General features: G+C 45.5%; 1 protein-coding gene across 1 annotated transcript in view; it reads right to left on the bottom strand.

Moving 5' to 3' along the window:
- ttn.1 (titin, tandem duplicate 1) overlaps positions 1-21570 on the bottom strand; it is a 168685-nt gene that overhangs the window by 44535 nt on the left and 102580 nt on the right. Inside the window, exons 149-190 of the mRNA XM_030429348.1 lie at positions 21272-21437; positions 20644-20795; positions 20178-20474; positions 19619-19918; positions 19101-19415; positions 18867-19015; positions 18597-18747; positions 18184-18465; positions 17790-18092; positions 17175-17477; positions 16631-16912; positions 16111-16298; positions 15890-16001; positions 15239-15541; positions 14744-15052; positions 14081-14362; positions 13586-13885; positions 13152-13445; positions 10083-13052; positions 9638-9958; positions 9238-9522; positions 8830-9135; positions 8534-8697; positions 8167-8407; positions 7611-7886; positions 7194-7493; positions 6772-7074; positions 6376-6675; positions 5939-6226; positions 5445-5747; positions 4925-5227; positions 4505-4810; positions 3861-4148; positions 3376-3666; positions 2999-3286; positions 2617-2899; positions 2132-2439; positions 1923-2027; positions 1565-1762; positions 1181-1477; positions 490-1077; positions 53-355 (exon numbers count right to left, since the gene is read on the bottom strand). Coding sequence (XP_030285208.1) covers positions 53-355; positions 490-1077; positions 1181-1477; positions 1565-1762; positions 1923-2027; positions 2132-2439; positions 2617-2899; positions 2999-3286; positions 3376-3666; positions 3861-4148; positions 4505-4810; positions 4925-5227; positions 5445-5747; positions 5939-6226; positions 6376-6675; positions 6772-7074; positions 7194-7493; positions 7611-7886; positions 8167-8407; positions 8534-8697; positions 8830-9135; positions 9238-9522; positions 9638-9958; positions 10083-13052; positions 13152-13445; positions 13586-13885; positions 14081-14362; positions 14744-15052; positions 15239-15541; positions 15890-16001; positions 16111-16298; positions 16631-16912; positions 17175-17477; positions 17790-18092; positions 18184-18465; positions 18597-18747; positions 18867-19015; positions 19101-19415; positions 19619-19918; positions 20178-20474; positions 20644-20795; positions 21272-21437 — 14103 coding nt within the window. The remainder of the gene's footprint in view (positions 1-52; positions 356-489; positions 1078-1180; positions 1478-1564; positions 1763-1922; positions 2028-2131; positions 2440-2616; positions 2900-2998; positions 3287-3375; positions 3667-3860; positions 4149-4504; positions 4811-4924; positions 5228-5444; positions 5748-5938; positions 6227-6375; positions 6676-6771; positions 7075-7193; positions 7494-7610; positions 7887-8166; positions 8408-8533; positions 8698-8829; positions 9136-9237; positions 9523-9637; positions 9959-10082; positions 13053-13151; positions 13446-13585; positions 13886-14080; positions 14363-14743; positions 15053-15238; positions 15542-15889; positions 16002-16110; positions 16299-16630; positions 16913-17174; positions 17478-17789; positions 18093-18183; positions 18466-18596; positions 18748-18866; positions 19016-19100; positions 19416-19618; positions 19919-20177; positions 20475-20643; positions 20796-21271; positions 21438-21570) is intronic.

Consider the following 21570-nt stretch of genomic DNA (forward strand, 5'->3'; position numbering starts at 1 on the left):
TTTGAAGTAGTATTTTAACATTAGAAATACTTTAGTGCTTCTTTTCACTTACAGGCAACAACTACTGTTCTGACAGGCATAGATGGTTCACTTGGCTCTCCAAAGCCGGCTTTATTCTCAGCAAGAACACGGAACTCATACTCGATGCCCTCTGTGAGACCGGTAACCTCATAGCTGAGCTCAGCAATGGATTTCTTAGATGCCCTGAACCATCTCATACCCTTTCTCTCCTTCTTCTCAACACAGTAACCTATGATGTCACTTCCTCCATCCTCAGCTGGCCTCCTCCAGGTCACAGTGGCTGAATGTCCATCGACTTTCTCAACCTCTGGTTTAGATGGTGGACCAGGAGGACCTACATGAGTAGACAGAAGAAACACATTCATAAATGGAGTCTGTATTTTTCTTCCACAAACATTTTATCTTTAAAAAATACGTAAAAATGTAGGATGTAAGATGCAATGAGGAACATAAACTAACTGCACATACCAAATCTATCAACCATCTTGACGGCCTCAGAGTGAGATGGCTCACTGGCACCATACTGGTTAACAGCAGAGACTCTGAAGAAGTACTCATTTCCCTGGATGAGCTTGTTGGCTACATAGTGGCAGTCGATGACCTTCTCTTCCAGGATAGTCCAAAGCAGACGGCTAGTCTCTCTCTTCTCAAGGGTGTAATACTTGATAGGTGACCCTCCGTCCTCAGTAGGAGCTGTCCAGGTAAGAGTGACCTTTTCAGAGGAGACACCACTGCATTCAATAGGTCCAGGAACCCCAGGAACATCCAAAACTGTAACCTTGACAGTTTCCTCCTTTACACCAAAGGGGTTGCTTGCAGTGATGACATATTCCCCAGTGTCTTTCCTGCCGGCATACTTGATGGACAGAGTGGAGGAAGTTGTAGTGGTCTCAATTTGAACGATATCTGAAGGTTTAAAGTACTTTCCTCCCTTTGACCAACACGAGGTTGGTGCAGGTTTGCCTAAAATGCTTGTGGCAGTGATGACAATAGTATCCCCTGCTCGGACAGTTAGACCCTCCTTCACCTGGGCGTCAATAATAATGGTTGGTGCAGCTGTTGGGTAAAACAGAGAAAACTTAATATTTCATGCAAAAGATAATCATCAAACATATACAGAGTCACAAATTAATCATGTTAGTGCATGTTTATATCTCACCATATTCATCTGTGCAGAGAATGGTATCTGTCTGCTCAGAGGGTGGACTTAGAGCGCCGGCAGCATTCTTTGCCCTGATTCTGAATTCATATTTGCAGCCCTCCTGCAGATCAGTTGCAGTGAACGCAGGCTCTACAACATTCACATTGTTGGCCTTCACCCAGATCTTAGAAGGCAAGTCACGCTTTTCAATGATGTAGCCAGTCAGCCTGTGGCCACCATCAAACTGTGGCTCTGTCCACTGAAGGGTCACAGTACTTCTGGTGATGCTGATTACGTCAGGTTTACCAGGAGCATCTAATGATAATGATATAAAAAATATAAATGGATTGCAGCAAATAGTACAATATTATAATCATTGCCACTTTCCCTTTTTAGACATACCGATGGGATCCAGGGCCACTTGTGGATCAGTGGGAGCGCTCGGTCTGCCAATGCCAGCCAGATTTATTGCCAGGACTCTGAACTCGTACTCTAGACCTTCAGTCAGCCCAGTTACCTTGTGTTCCTTCATCATCAAGGCAGCTGGGCTCGCCCTCTTCCACAACATACTGTTCCTCTCCTTGAACTCAACATGGTATCCTGATAGTAGTACCAAAGAACATAACCACATTAAACTTACATAACACCTGCACATCTTACAGATATCAGTTAGTTGTAGCAAACAGAAAAAATTTTTATTTAATGTAAAACAAATAACATAGTTGACAGTACGTAGGTCAGGTATTCTGTCTAACCGCACCTGTGATGGGAGATCCTCCAGTCTTCCTGGGGTCAGACCAAGCCAGGTAAGCAGAGTCGTGGCGCATGCTCATGATCTGAGGTGGAGGAGGAGCATCGGGAACATCTGCACAAAAACAGTGGTATAGTCCCGTGAGGAGAAGCTGCATTTTTAAGTTACACAGCTAACATTCATCCTTTAAAATGTGAATTATTATATTAGTTACTCACTGAATGGATGTTTAGCAACAACGGGCTCAGACTTAAGTCCTTCTCCAATTCCGTACTTGTTCTCAGCACAGACCCTGAAGATGTACTCTGTGCCCTCATGGAGACCAGTTACCCTCATAGTGTTGGTCTCCACAGCAGAGGAAACAGTCACCCACATGTTGGTGATGGAGTCCCTCTTTTCCAGGATGTAGTTTGTGATCTCTGAGCCACCGTCATCTTTAGGAGCGCCCCACTTTAGTGTAGCACCATCGGCAGATACATCTTTGAACTTAATAGGACCAACAGGGATGCCAGGTTTACCCACGACCCTGAAAGGAGACATGGGGATTTAAATCATTGTTTTCCTTTTTCACATTTGTTTCTAAATATAAACAATATTGAGTGGATATGACATATATTAGCATTGATCCAATGTGGGGGGAAATATTGTGCATGTTGCATTACATTCTCTGGCATTGAATGCCCTTGTACAGTCGAATTCATACCTGATGAAAATGGTGGACTCCCTGCTTCCAGCACTGTTCCTCAGGGTGATGGTGTATTTGGAAGCATCACTCCTCTGGCAGTCCCTGATCAGGAGGGTGGTGTTGACTGAGGAGGACTCTGCACACACTCGGCCAGTGTCTGTCAAGTCCTCATCTTCTCCCTTCTTCCAGGAGACCTTGGGCGTAGGTTTGCCGATGATTGGGATCTTTAAACGGACAGTGCTGCCCTCCTTGGCAATGTAGCACATGTTGGGCAGCTCCCTCAAGTCACAGCTAGGAATAACTGCAGAGGGAAGGAATATGTTTTTAAAAAATCTACTTTTAGCACTTTACACACTGAGATCTTTGTGAGTAAGTTTCATAAATATTGACAGTCACTTACTGATCTGGTCCTTGGCCACCACCGTCAGCTCTTTGGCAGCGCTCTCTCCTGTGTCATTCACAGCTTTGACTCTGTAATTGTATTCTCTGCCCTCCACCAGGTCCTTCGCACTGTACTGCATGTTTTTGGACCTCATTAGCTCCTTGTACTTGTCGTCACCATTGAGAACCTCCAGAACATAGCAGATGATGCGACTGCCACCATCAGTAAGGGGTTTCTTCCAGCTTAGAGTGCAAGAGTCCTTGGTAACCAGAAGGGTCTTGAAGTCCATAACAGGCCCAGGCTCCTCTGGAAAAGTTAAAACAAGAACAGTGATTTATGATATTTGCAAGAACAAAAAACAAAAGGGCAACCACAAAATCTTTTCTCCAACCCACCAGTAGCTCTGACTGAATCGGCTGTCTCGCAACACTCTCCAGCACCAAGCTTGTTAACTGCTGACACTCTGAAGCAGTAAGACCTTCCAGCATCCAGGTCTTCAACCTTGAATGCTGTCTTGGTGCAGTTGTTGGAGACAATGGACCAGGCCTTCCTCTCAGTGTCACGTTTCTCAACAATGTAGTGGGTGATCTCATGGCCACCATCAATCAGAGGAGCGTCCCAGTAGATTGAAGCGCTGTCTTTGGTTGTTTCCTTCACCATCAGGTTGACTGGTGGTCCGGGAGTATCTGGAGAGACAACAACACTTATAATGGTGGCTCTTTAAATATGGACCTAAACCCATCATTTTTAGAACGTGCTCCTTTTTCTAATGATTCCAACTAAGGAAGCTGGTCTCAGTCAGCCTCTATACAGTAGAATCGATACAATGCAAGGTTAGTGCATTTTCTTAGTGAATAAATAACACCACTCATTCACTCACCAATAACTTTGACTACAATGGTGTACATCTTCATGCCAGCAGTGCTATCCAGGCTCAGGATGTATTTGCCGGCATCATATCTGTTAACATTATCCACCTTTACCAGGGTGTCGGTACTGGTGGATTTGATGATAATGCCCTGGCGGCTCTTGATGTTGGTGTTCATCTTTGCCCAGGTGACCTTGGGAATGGGACGGCCCTTGATGGTGGCCTGCAGCTTCATGGTGGCACCAGCTTGCAGCTCCAGGACCTCCTTCAGCTCAGCACTCAGCTCTGCCTCTGGAGCAACTGCATGAACACACAGGTGACAGTCTAATGAAATACTGCATTTTTTGTGCCCTCTTATGAAACTAATACAAAGACATGTTTATCTAAGATACAGCCAGTGTAAGTTGAAAAACATTTTTAAAAACCAAAACACAGTGAGCAAGGCTAAAACGACAACAGCCAGCTTTAATGATTGTTTTCATTTTCATTCAGCCTTAGTCATAATTTAGCTTACTATAAATAAGCTGCATTTTTCCAGGTTGAAGCCAGTTTTAAAGAACTGCAAAATCTTGTATTTCTTGTATACCATGTTATGTCAATTATACTTTTTTGTACTTACACCGACTGCAATCAGGTCATATCGAAATCATACTTACCAATTATGTCTTTGGCCACATGTGTGCCAGGTACTTCAGCTGGCTCGCTGAAGCCAACTTTATTGATGGCAGTGATGCGGCACTGGTACTCTGCCTTATCGATGAGGTTCTGGATGACGTAGTTGGTCTCCTGCAGGTTCCTGGGGACATTGCAGCGGATCCAGTCTGCAGTGCTGGTCCTCTTGCACTCCACCAAGTAACCAATGATAGGGCTTCCACCATCATTGGCTGGAGCAGTCCAGGTAAGACTGATGGTGCAGTGGGTGGTGTCTGTCACACTTGGGTTAATGACAGGGCTAGGTGGAGCTGTGGAACAAAAAAATTGAGTTGAAAATACCTACAAAGTCTTTGATCTCCAAGTAACGGTTTGACATATTATCTCATTAAGACAGAACTTCACAAAGAGGTCATGGGACTCACTGATGGGATTCTTTGCGGTGGTGCCAGCAGACGGTTCGCTAGGTTTGCCCAGCCCTGCCATGTTGACAGCAGTGACTCTAAACTCGTACTCAACTCCCTCTGTAAGACCTGTAATCTCCAGGGTCCTATCTGTCATGGGCTTCCTGTTCACCTTGGTCCAGTTCAGCTCCTTGGTCTCTTTCTTTTCCAGCATGTAGCCCAGGATGGTGGACTTGCCATCATCTGCAGGCTCTTTCCAGCTCACAGTCATATTATCCTTGGTCACGTTAGTAATCAGTGGGGCCTCACAAGGGCCAGGTACAGCTGGATATTAAAAAAAGATTTCAAGTGTGAAATAAGCAACAAAATGTTGACACATTGTGATAAGAATCTTCAGATAATTAAAGAATATGAAATTAGACAGTGAGCACTTTCAAGTTTTGTATCAATTTACAACTGTAGTACATAATTCTAAAGTTTGCTACGGCCACTGACATTATGTGTGTGAATAAACTCAGAAGATATGCTGGTAATGACTCACTGAATGGGTTCTTGGCAATGACAGGGCTGGTGATGTGTGGGTCTCCAACTCCCCACATGTTTTCAGCACGAATTTGGAACTGGTACTCATGACCCTCAATCAGTTTCTCCACGTTGAACTCAAGGACATTGCCCTTGATCTTAGCGCAGACCTGGGCCCAGTTGGCTCTGCTGGTTTCACGCTTGTCCACAATGTAGTTGCTGATGGCTGCGCCACCGTCCTTCAGAGGAGGCTCCCAGGACATTTTGATGCTTGTGGCACACACCTCTATGTATTTGGCACTGGCAGGAGCACCAGGCACATCTGAAGAGATATGAAATAATGGAATATCAGCCATCTAAACACTGCATGTAGAATGGTAGACCTGCATGCATATCATCGATAATTTGATGTGATTAGGGCCTCTAGCCTATGTAAGTCCCCCTTTTTTATTTTATTTTATCCTGCTACAGTTTCTAACAGACAGCCCATAATAAAGGATGAAAAGTTCTCACCCAGGACGTTGACCTGGATTTCAGCGGTCTTTGAGCCGCTGGCATTCTCGGCCGTGATGGTGTAGGTTCCTGTGTGCTCCTTAGTAACTGCCGTCATCTCCAGCTGGTAGTGATTCCTCTGCTGGGTGATGACCTGGCCCTCACCTGACTTTAGGCTATCATCGCCTCTCCTCCAGGTCACTCTGGGCATAGGCTTACCGAACACTTCAGCCTCCAGGAGGACTGTGGTTTGGGCCTTTATCTTCAAACCCTTCTGCATCCTGGCATTAAGCTCCACCCTTGGGGGAACTTTGTCAAGATGAGATAAAGTAGTGTTACAACTATTACTAAGAGACACAATCACAAGCTTACAGTTGTCCAACTGAAAATGTTGTAATGTTTTCATGGTCACTGGTTTATCAGCAAGTTCATAACAGTGTTAAAGCAGAATATCTCACCATTCTCAGCACAGACCAGGATAGGGTCAGTGGGCTCAGAGGGTTTGCTTATGTTGACAGCAGTTTTGGCTATGACTCTGAACTGATACTGCAGGTCTCGCTCCAAGCCTGTCACTGTATACTCCTCCCTTGGGACATTCTGGCTGCTGGTGTTGCAGCGTATCCAAACATCTCCTGGCACCCGCATGGCCTCGACATAGTAGCCAATGATCTTGCTGCCACCGTCATTCTTTGGGCGAGTCCAAACGAGAGTGACAGAGTTCTTGGTTATATCCAGGACCTCAGGTTTACCTGGAGTGTCTGTGACACAGAGAGACAAATGAACAAAGGTAAGGAAAGAAGATTAAATTAATAAAGCTTGCGGCCTAGGTGTTGTTGTCTGGTCGGGAAACCTACCAATAGGTGTCCTGGCAGTGACAAAGTCAGTCTTTATGCTTGGTTTGCCCTGGCCTGCACGGTTGATGGCAGACACTCTGAAAGTGTATTCCAGGCCCTCAATGAGGCCAGCACAGGGATATTCAGTAGTGCGGACGACAGTGTCATTGGCCTTCACCCACAGCAGGCTGTTCCTCTCCTTACGCTCTATATAGTAACCTGTGATTGGACTGCCACCATCACTCTCAGGCTTATCCCAGGCCACAAACATGCAGTCTTTGTTGGTCTTGTTGATGCGGCACTTGAGAGGCTCACCAGGAACATCTGATGACAAAAAACAAAATTGATATGGTCTGTGTTGAAAAAACATGCCAAGCTAGGATGCATGCTTGCATCTAAAGCTATAAAAGACTGTACTGTGGACCTATTTCAGTTTATCTTACCGAAGGGGAATTTGGCCACCATCCTCTCAGACTGAATGGGGTCTGACACACCAAAACGATTCTCTGCACGGATACGGAACGCATACTCCTTCCCGGGGATGAGCTTCCCAAGTCTGCAACCTGTCTTCCCGCATGAAGAGAGAGCCGTCACCCAGTCACCTCTACTCACGTCACATTTTTCCACCACATAGTTGGTGATATTGCTGCCTCCATCCTCCAGTGGTTTATTCCAGGACAGGGAGCAGGCATCAGAGTCGATGTCACTGATCACCACAGGGCCCTCCGGAGGACCTGGGATGTCTGAAACACACAGAATAGTCAGCTTTAAACTAGAAAAATCTCCATAATGAAAAGTTTGTTAAAATCCTTAAAATTATTTACCTTTCTTGAAATAATCTTATTGTGGAATATACTGACCTCTGATGACAATCTTCAGGGACTCGACCACCTTTGCAGAGCTGTTTTCAGCCACCAGGCTGTACTCTCCACTGTCAGTCCTGGACACATCTTTGATGATCAGGACACACAGGTTGCCGGACTGGTGCACAGCAAGACGGCTGGACGGAACCACTGCATTCTCACCACGCATCCATTTGCAAGTTGGGGCAGGTTTTCCGGAAACCAGTGCTTCTACTCTGAGCTTGGCTCCAGCTCTGGCACCTGCTGTCTCTGGCATGACAATCTTTGGCTCCACTGCAGGTAAGTACAGAATTTGATTTATTAGACTGAAATGATTAAATAGTGAAGTTGAGAGCAGCCTTGAGATCAATGATCGTCTTATTTAGTGTTAGCTCTGGATATTGCTATACTTCATGTTACCATATTACAAATAATTATTGTTTCAAAATAATGCAACAATTAAATCCTGATATAAAATAAATGAACATAAGATTATTTAAATGTTGTCTTTTCATAGGATAATGATTAGGACTACTTCTTAATGATCTCTTATTAATCCAGAGTGACAACTTACACATCTGTTCCTTAATCTCGATTGGCTGCCTGGTCTCGGTGAATGAACTCATGCCCATGATGTTCTTGGCAGCGACTCGGAACTTGTACCTCTTGCCTTCCTTCAGGCCACTGATGCTGATTGTCAAACCTTTCACTGTGGTGTAAGCGTTCCAGACTTCCTTTTCAGGTTCTGCCTCCTCTTCATCCTCTACCACTGGAGGTGGTGGAGGCGGTGGAGGAGCTTCCTCTCCCTCTGGAACCTGCAGCAAATTGAGCACAATAATGGAACATAAAAGAAACAAATAAAATCAGAAGATTATAAAAAAATTAAATAAAGCAGTTGATTAAAGCATTCAGAGAAGAATTAGTTTGGTGACATGACAAACCTCCACAGGTGCTGGGGGCTCTGGAGGCGGTTTGACCTCAATGTATTCAATTACGTAACCGTCTATCTTGGCACCACCATCCCTTGCAGGCTTCACCCAGCCGACTGTCGCACTGTTTTTAGTGATATCCAGAACCTCAATCTTCTCACATGGATCGGGCTTGCCTGAAAAGGGAAATCAAATGGGTGTGTTGAGGTACTGATGAAAAAGAAAAACAGAGCACAGTGGGCAGCTATAAGATGTGTGTAAGCTCTTAGTTTTAGTGTCACAGTTTGTGACTAAGAGACAATACGTACTGACAGGATCAGAGGCCAGGTAGGAAGTGGGCGACACTCTGGGAACTCCAGAGCCATACTCATTGACAGCTGTGACTCTGAAGTAGTACTCGGTGCCTGGCATCAAACCACTGACTTTGAAGGGAATCTTATCATTCAAAACTTCAGCCTTGACAGTTGCCCAAGTCTTGCGGTCGATCTCACGCTTCTCGACAATGTAGTGAGTGACTTCGCTGCCACCATCATTCTCTGGTGGAGTCCAGGACAACATGGCTGTTGTCTGTTTTATGTCAGTAGCCTCCAGGTTCATCACGGGTCCGGGAGTGTCTGTCAGAAAATAATGATTACAGGTTTTTGTAGGACAAGTATATTTTATGATGTTGATTGCAACTAGGTTGTGTGCAGCATTAAAAGAAAACAAGGACTTACCCAGAACCTTAACAGTGACAAACACAGCCTTCTCTCCAGCAGAACTCCTTAGAGTCAGGCAGTATTTGCCAGAGTCGTCACGGGTACTATCAGGGATCACCAGGAAGGTCATAGTGTCAATGATGTCAACCTTTCCCTTCCTGGCTACATTGTCAATGCCCATCCTTCTCCAGAGGACTGTAGGTGGTGGTCTACCTCTGATGGTGGCACACAGTCTGATGGGACAGCCCGCTCTGACTGTTAGTCCTTGCTTAAGGTTGGCGTCCAAGTCAATCTCTGGTGCCTCTGTTGGAAGGAACAGTGCAGGTGTTAGTTTGATGTAAATCTAGTCCACCATGTTGTCATGTCAAACTGTTAAGCTATTTAGTTACCATAAAAGCAACTTAAAGGAAGTTCTCACCTAGAATCTCCTTGGGGATCACAGCACCCTCCAGGTCACATGGCAGGCTCATGCCCACCTGGTTTTGAGCCGATACTCTGAATTCATACACAAGATTTTCATCCAGACTTGTTACTGTGAACTCGCACACTACCAGCTGAGCAGCCACATTGCACCTCTTCCAACCATCATCTCCTTTCTTGGCACTTCCCTGTGCCCGCATCTCCACAACGTAGCCAATAAGGGGAGCTCCACCATCTGATACAGGCTTGGTCCAGCCCAGGGTGATAGTGGACTTTGAGCTGTCCAGGACCTTCATGTTGGTAGGAGGTGCAGGAGGCTCTGTAAGACATAGAGATGTGTGAAGATGAAGCCATTGACTTTGTCTATAGTAATCCCAACATTGGGTACATTTGTTAACAAATAGATAATAAACACAATTAAAACATTATTACTGGTTACATACCAACTGTGTCCTTGGCAGTGATGGCACGTGAAGCCTTGCTTGGGCTGCCAATACCAATTTCATTGACAGCCTTTACTCTGTACTGGTAGTCATGGAGGGGCAGGAGTCCAGTTACTGTAAAACGGGTTGCAGGGATTGGATCCTTATTGATAGGAGACCACCTAACGGCATGTTCTTCTCTTTTCTCCAACAGATAACCTATGATTGGCTTTCCACCATCCTTCTCTGGCTCTGACCATTGCACAGTCATCTCCTCCTTGGCGATCTTGGTGACCTCTGGTGCATCAGGGGCATCAGGTACCCTGAACTGGGTGCCAGCGACAATGGACTCACTTTGCACTGCAGGGCCAGGACCCATTTTATTCTCAGCACGGACTCTGAAGATATATTCATTACCCTCAATAAGACGGGTGACTTTAGCATTGTTGGTGATGACAGCGTTAGAGTGGACAGACCAGACTCCTCTCTTAGTCTCACATTTCTCAATAATGTAATTGTAGATTTCACAGCCACCATCATCCTCTGGAACTTCCCAGGCAAGATGGCACCTGTCAGTAGTGATACCAGACACCTTGAGATCCCTGATTGGGCCTGGCCTATCCAGGACATTGACCTTAGCATGAGCAGAGCAGGATCCTGCACTATTCAAAGCAGTGACAACATATTTGCCACTGTCTGTGCGCCTGGCACCGGTGAGTAACAGCTTCGAAAAGTCAGCCCCACTTTCGATCTGAAGCCTTGGGCTCTTCTTCATCTCCTCTGTGCTCTCATCTTTGGTCCATTTGACATCTGGCTGGGGTTTGCCCTTCACTACTGCCTCAATAGGAATGGAGTCTCCTGCCTTGACCACAAGTGTTCCATCAAGTTTAATGTTAACTTCAGGCTCCACGAGCTGTTCCTTAACCAATACTTCAGCAGTGGTTACCCAGTTGCTCTCACCTCCCTCATTCTTAGTCTGAACTCTAAACTGGTAGATCTGGTTTTCGATGCACCTATCAGCCATGAAATAAGTCTCTTTGATGGCACCCTTGTGAAGCCTCTCCCACTCTTCAGCCTCCTTTGGCTTCTTCTCAACATGATAACCGATGTTACGACTACCACCATCGTAGTCTGGCTTCTTCCACTTCAGGAAGCAGAAGGTCTTGCCGATCTCAGAGATGTGGAAGTCAATTGGTTCGCCAGGCTTCTCAATGGGATCAACTGCCAGAACAGGTGTCTTGGTCTCAGTGGTTGGACCAGCACCAATCTTGTTCTCTGCGTTGACACGGAAGAAGTACTCGCAGCCCTCAGTGAGAGGCGCCTTCATCAGACGCTTGGTGCAGTCACTGGACACCACAGTCCATCCTCTCTGGCTGGGCTGACGGCACGCAATAGTGTACTGAGTGATCTCAGTGCCCCCGTTATCCTCAGGGTTCTCCCAAGATACCATGCAGGAGTTCTTCGTCACATACGCTACTTTCAGGTTCTGGCAAGCTCCTGGTGTGTCCAGGACATTGACAATAATGGTGGCCTGTGCTTGTCCACTACTGTTCTTTGCAACAATGGCATATTTACCATAGTCTGACCTCACTGCATCATTGATGACCAGTTCACACATTGGGTAGTTGTTGTTCATCTCAGTGCGCTTGTCTCTGGACAAGGCTCTTGCATCCTTGGTCCATGTGATCTCTGGGTCTGGTCTGCCCTTCACCCTGGTAATCAAACTTATGATCTGACCTGCCCTGACTGTCAAAGCATCGCGGCAGGACACATCGACAATAACTTCAGGCGGTACAAGGATGTCCTTTGCCAAGACAGTCTCAGCAAGCTCCCTGGGTTCACTGTCTCCAACCTTGTTGGTGGCTCTGATGCGGAATCTGTACTCCATTCCTTCAATGAGGCCCGGCACTCTGTAGGCACATATCTTGATGAGATCCTTGTTGATTCTGTCCCACTGGGCGCTTCCCGACTTCTGAGCCTCGACCACATAGCCTAGGATAGGACTACCTCCGTCTCTTGTAGGCTTGGTCCAGCAGATGTCCGCATAGGACTTGCTCCAGTCCTTCAGTTTAGGATTGCTAGGGGGTCCAGGTTTGGTGATGGCGCGTGTAGCCTTAATGGGGTCAGAAGTAGGAGAAGGCTCGCTGACACCAGCAACATTCTCTGCAAACACTCTGAACTCATAGCTGTTACCTTCAAACAGCCCTGAGACTCTGTATCTGAGATCCAGCACAGGAGTTTTGTTGACACGGATCCACTTTCCAGTCATTTCTCTGCGTTCAATCACATAGCCACTGATGGGGCTGCCTCCATCATAGTCAGGCAGGGGCCACTGCACTGTCACAGCATTCTCTGTGATATCAGAGCACTCTGGCAGGCCTGGTGGACCAGGAGGGTTGAACATGTGCTTGGCAATAGTAGGAGGACTCTCAAGCCCTGCACCAATTCCAATCTTGTTCTCTGCACGGATGCGGACAATGTACTCACGACCCTTCTCCAGCCTGGACACCTTGGCCTTGGTGCTGGTACCACTGGAACTCACAACAGACCAGGGCTCCCATGGTTTCTTCACATCCTTCTTTTCAACCACATAGTTGGTAATGGGTGTGCCACCATCATCCTTAGGTGCCCTCCATTGGATCATCATGTAATCAGGGGTGACCTCTAAGATGTTGACTGGTCCAATGGGTGGACCTGGAATGTCCAGCACTGTGACATGCAGAGCCACAGTCTTGCTTCCTGCAGGATTGGCCACAGTGAGGATATACTCTCCAGTGTCTCCCCTCTTACATTCAGGGATAGTGAGGATAGTGGAGGATCCAGCAGACTCAATTTGATAGCTGCCCTCAGATGTAATCTCCTTGCCATCACTCATCCATTTGGCGGTGGGGATGGGGATGCCTGTCATCTTGGCTGGAAGGACAACAATACTGCCAGCTTTGACAACAAGACCTTCAATAAGCTTCACGTCCACTTCAATAGTTGGTGGCACTGAAGGAAAACAAAACATCAATAATATTAGGTGCTTATTATAAGAGAAAGAACAGCATTTGCATTAAAAATCAACTCCACATCAATTTTGTTTCTTACATGTCTTCTCCTGGCAAGTGACAGGGACGCTAGTGTCAGGACGGCTTATGCCGATTGCGTTCTGAGACTTAACCCTGAAGCGGTAAGTCTTTCCCTCCAACAGACCAGTGACATGAGCATGGTTGTTGCTGACTGTCTTGAAGGTGACCCAGTCAGTTTGGCCATCTTCCTGGTGCTCCACAATGAAACCGGTGATTTCACTTCCACCGGTACGGTCAGGCCACTCCCATGCCAACCACACCTCTGTCTTATCTGCGTCTGTGTGGTGCAGGTTCTTGGGTGGGCCAGGGGGATCTTAAAGGTGTGGAGAAAACAACAACTTATTGCTGGTTATTGGTATACAATTGATATTCCAGTTGCTGAACATTTTTCAGAATTCAGATCAGGCTCAAGAGTAAAATTATATACATAACCTAATAATGACTTTTACTCACAGAGAGGATCAATAGCCTTGATGGGTGTCTTGGTCACCACAAAGTCACTCCTGCCAAACTGGTTCTCAGCAGCCACTCTGAACAGGTACTGGATTCCTTCCATAAGGTACAAGGCCATCAGACTCAGCTTTTTATTGGCAGGAGAGACAGGCACCCACTGATCGGCAGCCACATCTTTCTTCTGCACAACATAATGGGAGATGACAGCACCCCCATTGTCCTCGGGGACCTTCCATGTCAGGTAGGCAGATTCACTGGTCACCTCGGAGACCACCAGGTCTCTGGGTGGAGAAGGTTTGTCTGGTGGGAACCAGAGTGGGTTCGAGTAAATATCAACATAAAATGTTCTAAATGTAAACATAGTTTTCCCTATTGGAATGACGAAAAACTAAGCTCCTGTTTGTAAATGTTGACACAAACTAAATCAATCTCTACAAATTGTTTTGTCCAAGACTAACCAAGACCAAAATTTATGATGGTTTATGTTTCACTTACTCAGCACAAGCACGGTGACAGTTGCTGATTTCTTTCCAGCAGCATTCTCTGCGGTGATGGTGTAGTTACCAGAGTCTGCGCGGACAGACTTTGGGATGAAGACTTTGCTACCGGTGGCAGTGACAGCAACAGTTATGTGAGAAGGAATGTCACCATCGTTCTTCTTCCAGCTGACGGTGGGTGTGGGCACACCCTTAATGGTAGCACTCAGGGTGATGTCAGTGCCCAGCATTGCCAGGTGGTCACGTGCCATGTTGGCATCCAACAGAAACTCTGGCGCCTCTGTGGAGGAAAATAGGAAGACATTACCATATTTTGTATATACAGCAAATGCAATGCATGCATATTTAAACCAGCCGTTTAAATAAATACAGTAGTAACTCTGTACTCATTTCATTAACAATGACACAGACCATTACCAGATCTATATTGTTAACTTGCTAGCTCACAAAAATATTTTAGAGCCTTCCTGATACAGCTATCTGAATTATGTGTAAATATTATTTATCAGTTTTAGGTTTGTTGTTAAACTGCATTAGCCACAAAATCATCAGCTACATGTGTCTAATAATGATGAACTAAGCTAAAGAATTAATTTCTACCGAAAAAAATGATACTATATAATAGATGAAACCAAAGAGGAATTGTAAATGAATCACTTACCCAGTCTGTCGTGGACCTTGATGGTCTCTTTGACGTATGCAGGGTCAGATTTGCCAGCAGCATTTACGGTGAAGATCCGGAAGATATATTCCTGTCCATCGGCCAGGCCTGTTACCACATAGTGGAGGTCGGGACACTGTTCTGGCGTCTCATTGGCTGGACTCCACTCCACAGCGCCGGGCTTCTGGTACTCAACAAGGTATCCAAAGATCCGGCCTTTTCCATCGTGGCGGGGCAACTTCCACTTCAGGCTGACTGAGTCCTTGGTCTTATCATAGGCCTCGGGAGTCACTGGAGGACTGGGACGAACTGTGAGGATGAAATATTATAGAAGACTGTAAACTATATGGTTTTTAAAACATCTAAAGTAGCAACCAGTGACCTTCCTTTTAATTGCCCCTGCAGAAAAATAAAGTTTTTTTTAATTGAATTATATAGGAGTATAATACAAATACAAATAATACAAATGTTTTTAATGAGTTTTGTCAAACTGACCGATGGGATCTTTGGCGAGGATGGGTTTGGAGGGTGGACTAGGGTCTCCAGTTCCAAGCTCATTCTCAGCCATCACCCTGAACTCATACTCGCAGCCTTCCACCAGGTCCTGGACTCGGTACTGAGTGGCAGGGTACAATGGATCTCTGGTGGCTCTGGACCATCTCTTGGCCGAGGGCTCCTTCTTTTCCAGGATGTAGTTGGTGATGGGCTTTCCACCATCGCGAGGGCGGTTCCACAGCACGAGTGCGTTGGTGCCGTACACCTCTCTGACTGTTGGCATCTCAGGCGCCTCAGGGACTCCTAAAGGGTGGCCACAGAGTGAAATCAATTTTTATTCTGCAGAGACCAAATTTATTTGGATGCTTAATCATTTAATAAAAATCTATAGATTGAAATAAGAATCTGAATAAACTTAGTATTTTGTGTGACATTAAATAAGATACTATCAGGGGAATTTTGTAATAGTTAATATGTCTTGTGATTATAGCTGCTTTTTGTAATTTTTCCAAGGGGATTTTGGCACAATGATAAACATAAATAAAATAGGACCTAGATTTAGATGAATTTAATCAAGTCAATTTCCTGAAATTAATTTTTGGAGAGCTAAAACAAGTATCTCTGTGTTTACAGGGTTTGAGCAGAACATACTGAAGAGATCTTTGGCTCTCATTTCCTCGGACTCCAGAGGGTCACTGATGCCGTACATGTTCTCAGCAGAGATTCTCATGATGTATTCCCTGCCCTCAGTTAGCTTGGGGATCTGAGAGAAGAAAAGGACAACATGTCAACATCTCTGAAGTCAAGAAACATGTTTTGTAGTTCTGGATGATCGCCGACTGGATTTTGGTTGACAATCCTTTTGGACATACCTTGCATGTGGTCTTGGTGGTGGCAGATGTCACCGTGGTCCACATATCTCTGTTGGTGTCTCTCTTCTCGATGATGTAGTTGGAGACATCGACTCCACCACTGTCCAGAGGAGGTTTCCATGAGATTACCATGTACTCTCTGTGCACCTCGTCGAACACCACTGGGCCAACGGGAGGAGTGGGACGGTCTGCAGGGAAGAAAGAAACAACGGAAATAACAAATCTTTAATGTTGTGATAAACTAATCCCTTTTCTTGTTTAGAAAAGCAACATTTATTGCAGTAATGCTTTGTATCTTTGAATTGCAGCTTTCAAGTCTGCTTCAGGCACAGTCAAATTTTAAATGTAAATGAATGGCACAATTACTCGTAGTGCCCCACAGGTGTCAATTCTTAGACCTCTTACAATTATCAATAATCAATAATTTAGTAGCTGCATCTTCAATTCAGTTGCATTACTTTTAACTGGTGAGTCTGGCTTATGTCAGCCTCAATATTCTACACGAGTTCCATCTACATACCGACAACTGTGAGGTTGCAGACGCCCTTTCTGGATCCAGTACTGTTCTCCACCACTACTACGTATCTGCCACTATGCTCTCGCTTTGCCTTCATCACTCCGAGCGACATGGTGGTCAGTGTGTTCTTGAACATGATGTGTTTGTCGGCCTTCAGTTCCTCATCATCTCGGTACCATGAAATGGATGGTGAAGGTTTTCCGGTGTAGCGCCCTTGCAGCAGGCAGCTCTCCCCCACACGGATGACTATCTTATCGCGGAAGTCCAGCTCAATAGTTGGTGGCTCTGTAAGAACAGAAAACAGGGATTCTCTGTTATTTTGTTTAGTTGTTTTGTTGTTTTCTGTGAAGATTAATTTCTTTTCTGCTAATGATACTGATTTTCTTTTCTCAAATCTAAAATCTCTCAAATTGAACAGCAATATTTCAAGTCTGCAAAAGTAGATTTTTACAGACAAAATCATCCAAAAGTAACGACTCCAATGTTGCCAATGATTCTGTAAACTAAATAAACACACAAAATGGTCCTGTTAGTAGAAAGTCCTCACCAAGTTCGTCCCTGCAGGTGATTGGTTTGGTGCTGAATGACGGCTTGCTTGGACCAACCTCGTTGACAGCAATGACCCTGAACTCGTAGGTGTCACCCTCCCTCAAGCCGTCAAATGTGTACTTCCTTTCCATCAGCTTCTCCTTTGTCAGTCTGGTATACTTGTCTTTGCCAATCATACGTGCCTCCAGAATGTACATGGTGATCTCTGAACCGCCGTCGAATTTGGGTGCCTTCCAGGTGACGCTGATCAAATCCTTGGTGACCTTGGTGACCTCAAGCTCCTCAGGGCGGTCAGGCACACCTGAGGAGAGCACATGTTTTATTTCTGTTGTCTGAGAACTGTAACAGTTGTATAATGTACACGTCACTGATGACAGACAAAAGTGCAGAAAAAGATTATTAAAGAATCCTGACTTTAACATTTTTTTTTTTTTACAAAAATGTCTTGCGAGTTATCTTCAAATTATAGTTTAAATTCTGGCATTATCTTAAAATTCGTGTCTGCAATGGCTTTATTTCTAGATGCAGATTAGATTAGATTCTAGATTAGCAGTAATAGCTCAGCATAGAGCATAGAGACCAGTGGTCGTTATGTTTATGTAATTAAACTCACTGATTGGTTCCTTGATGATAACTTCAGCTGCAGTCTCGACGAACGGCCCAATGCCGATGGCGTTCTCGGCAGCCACTCTGAAGAAGTAGGCCTTTCCGGTGGTGAGCCCTTGAGCGATGGCATTCTGTCTGCTTGCAGTGAAGGATAGTGAGGTCCAGGCCTTACGCTCAGCCTCGCGTTTCTCTACAATGTAGTTACTGATGGGAGAACCACCGTCGTTCTCGGGGAAGTACCAGTTGATCTTGCAGGAGTCGCAGCTCAGGTTCTCGGCAGTAAGGGGGATGCCAACGGGCCCAGGGACGTCTAAAGGAGGACACAGACAGGTTCTCAATTTAAAAAAATTAAATATTGGAGAGTTTGAGATGTCTCAATTTTACACAAAAAAACATTTTACCTAGAACTTCCACGGTGATGTTCTTCGTCTTCTCTCCTCCAGCATTCTTGGCATTTAGTGTGTAAACGCCGAGGTGCCTCCTGGCACAGGGTTTGATGACCAGAGAAGAGCTGATAGCTGTCGTCTCTACTTTAGCCTCAGGAGGCAGTGCAGCTCCATCTCTGCTCCAGGTGACCTCTGGGGACGGCTGGCCAGACACATAGGCAATGATACGGATCACACCGCCAGCGTGGACCACCATCCTTTCCTTAACTGAGGCATCCAGATCCACCTCAGGAGCAACTGTGTAGAACAAACTTGATGTTACAATCTGCTTTTTCCAACCAAAATGGATAAATACATCCTCAAAGGTCACACTGCTGAGAGAACAATGGTTTGAAATGTGTAACATTGAGACTTTCAGACAAACTCACTGGTTCTGTCGTTGACCTCAAGCACCTCTGGGACTTCTCCTGGCTCGCCGTTACCAGCAGCATTGAAGGCAATCACCCTGAACTTGTATTTTCCACCAGTCTTCAGACCAGTGATAACAAGTCGAGTGCCACGGACTTCAGTTTCCTTGGCCTGACAAAACACATACATGGAGTTTCTAAGGATGCTCTTTAGTAAAGCTCTATCTCTATAACCAAGTTGTATTCCTGGACCAGTGAGGATTTAGAATGTTGTGACTGATTTCCTCTCACCTTTACCCAAGCCTCAGTGCCCTCCTCCTTGTACTCCACCCAGTAACCCACGATCTTGGAGCCTCCATCCTTCAAAGGAGGGATCCATTCCAGGTCCACTGTGGACTTTGTCCAATCAGAAACCTTCGGTGTTGGAGGAGAGGGTGGTGCTACAGGAGGAGACAGACAGGTGGTTAACATCCTGCTTTGCATATTTGAAACTTGAAGTTGTCTGATTTCGTGAGTGGCTCTTACATATGGGGTCTCTAGCGAAGGTGGGGTCTGTGGAAGCGCTGGGAAGACCAGGTCCTGCTGCATTGATGGCGATGACTCTGAACAGGTACTGGGAGCCCTCAATGAGTCCACTCACCACGAAGGACTCGCCCATGCCCATGGGACGGATGGGGTCGCGGCTGACACGCACCCAGCGTTTCCCTGTCGTCTCTTTTCTCTCCAGCCAGTAGCCGGTGATCGGAGTGCCACCATCGTCCTCAGGCTCCTCCCAGTTAAGGGTCATGGAGTCCAAAGTGATGTTGGTTATGGTCGGCTTCTCACACTGACCAGGGACAGCTGCAGCAGGACAGATGGTAAGGATTATAGGTTAGAGGATTCAAATATTCGTCTTGTATCAATACAACTGCAGTTTACGGTTTAATAAGTGCCATCACTGTCAGATACAGGAGGATATGGTCTGTGTACAGACTTTTTAAGTATTTCATATAATTATTTTGTTCCAGTCTGACAATCGGAATCCTTCTTAAACTTTGACTCACTGAAAAGGTTTCGGGCGACCTCGGGCTCGCTGTCCAGTGGCTCTCCAACTCCGTATTTATTCTGCGCCATGATGCGAAACACGTACTCGTGTCCTTGCATCAGATTCTCCACAGTCCAGATCCGGTCTTTGGGCTCATTGGTTACGGGGACCCAGGACTTCCTGTTGGCCACGCGCCTCCAGATGACATAGTTTGTGACTTTGGACCCACCATCATCCTTGGGTGGCAGCCAGGATAGTGTGATCTTCTCAGCTCCGATCTCCTCGAACTTAATGGGAGCAGAGGGAGGACCAGGCCGGCCTGAAAGAACAAAAAAAAAAACAAGTTTAGACTCCAGAAATCATCAAAGTTAATCATACCTGTAGATCAAAGTGATTTGCGTTTATGGAGCTTTTTATTGTTTCTTATGGGCAGTTTTGTTCATGTTTTAAAAAAAACATTGTCCTTTAATTATGATTAAATAAAACATGAAACTTCAGTGTAAAGATCAGCTTTTTCCATAAAAAATACTTTAAACATAATAGAGTTAGGACATTGTTGATGAATTGATTGTCTGTACCGAGCACATTGAGTCTCATCTCCTTGGAGGCCTTGCCAAGGCTGTTGGAGGCCACGAGAGTGTAGAGGCCGGTATCAGGACGTTTGCCTTGCTGGATGAGCAGCGTGCAGCTATCATCCGACACGATCTTGTTGATGTGCTCGTCATACTGAACCTCCACCTTGTCGTCGGACTTGTGGGGCGGAGCCTTGTACCAGGTGAGCGTGGGGAACGGACAGCCACGGATCTTAGCCACGATGCTGATGTCGGAGCCCTGTTCGACCTCCATGAACTCCTCCAGCTCTATAGACGGTGTGCCTGCAGCGAAAAAATGAGATGTTGACACATTTTTAAATTTTAAATTTGAATTTTGATCAAATTTGAGCTAAATTGTCAAGATTGGCCAGTTCAGTCACTGATATAAAGTGCTGCATGTTAAATTTGTGCCTTCATGGAATCTTAATGATTATGTCCAAAATGATCGTACAGGTCTGGTCCTGGATGACGATGGGTCCAGCTGTGGTTGAAGGTCGGCTGGCTCCGGCTGCATTGTAAGCTATCACTCTGAACTCGTACTCATCTCCCTCAGTCAGGTCCTCCACCTTGAACCTGGTGGTGTCCACATCTCTCCTGTTACACCTGAAAGTCACAGAAAGACAGACAGTTAAGCTTCAGACAACATTGAGCAAAAAAAAAAAAATACCACAAGTACTACTACAAATAGAAAAACTGTGAGTTGCGTGGACCACATTTTTTAGCATATACTTTCTGAAAGAATTTGTGAAGTGCAAATTTATTTGCAGGAAAACGTAAAATGGTAAAAACACCTTGTAAATATCAGGATGTAGAAATGTTTTTGTGAACAGAATGTTGTTCTATTATTGATGAGATGTCTAGTAATCAAATTCAATATGATTATCAGCGAAGACAGTATTGGTAAAACAGTTTTAAGGACCTGAGGATAGTCAACCTGGTCTGAAAAAAGGAGGATAATCAGATCTGATCCAAATTGCTGTCATCCCAAACGGGTCCAAAGAACCTGACCTGATTAGACTAAATATAAGTTGGATATGGCCTGACTTGTTTCCCAGGTTGGGTCTTAGGTGATGGTGTACCTCGCCCAGGACTCTTTCCGGGTGCCGCTGGCATCCCAGCAGAGCAGATCCACGCTGTAGTGAGTGACAGGTGAACCGCCATCATTCTTTGGAGCCTTCCAGGTTAAAGTCACAGTGCCCTTCCTCACGCTCTGAATCTTCAACCTTGTGGGAGGATCAGGAGGATCTGCAGACACAAAAGATAAGATCACAATCTAATTATTGTTGAGAAGGAAAAACATAATACGTAAAAAACCTAAAACTCAGTTCCTTATGAACTCCTCATGACATATAATCAGAGTCAATCCATAAACCCAAAA

This window comes from Sparus aurata, chromosome 9 (genome assembly GCF_900880675.1).
Source record: "Sparus aurata chromosome 9, fSpaAur1.1, whole genome shotgun sequence".
NCBI classification, from domain to species: Eukaryota; Metazoa; Chordata; class Actinopteri; order Spariformes; family Sparidae; genus Sparus; species Sparus aurata.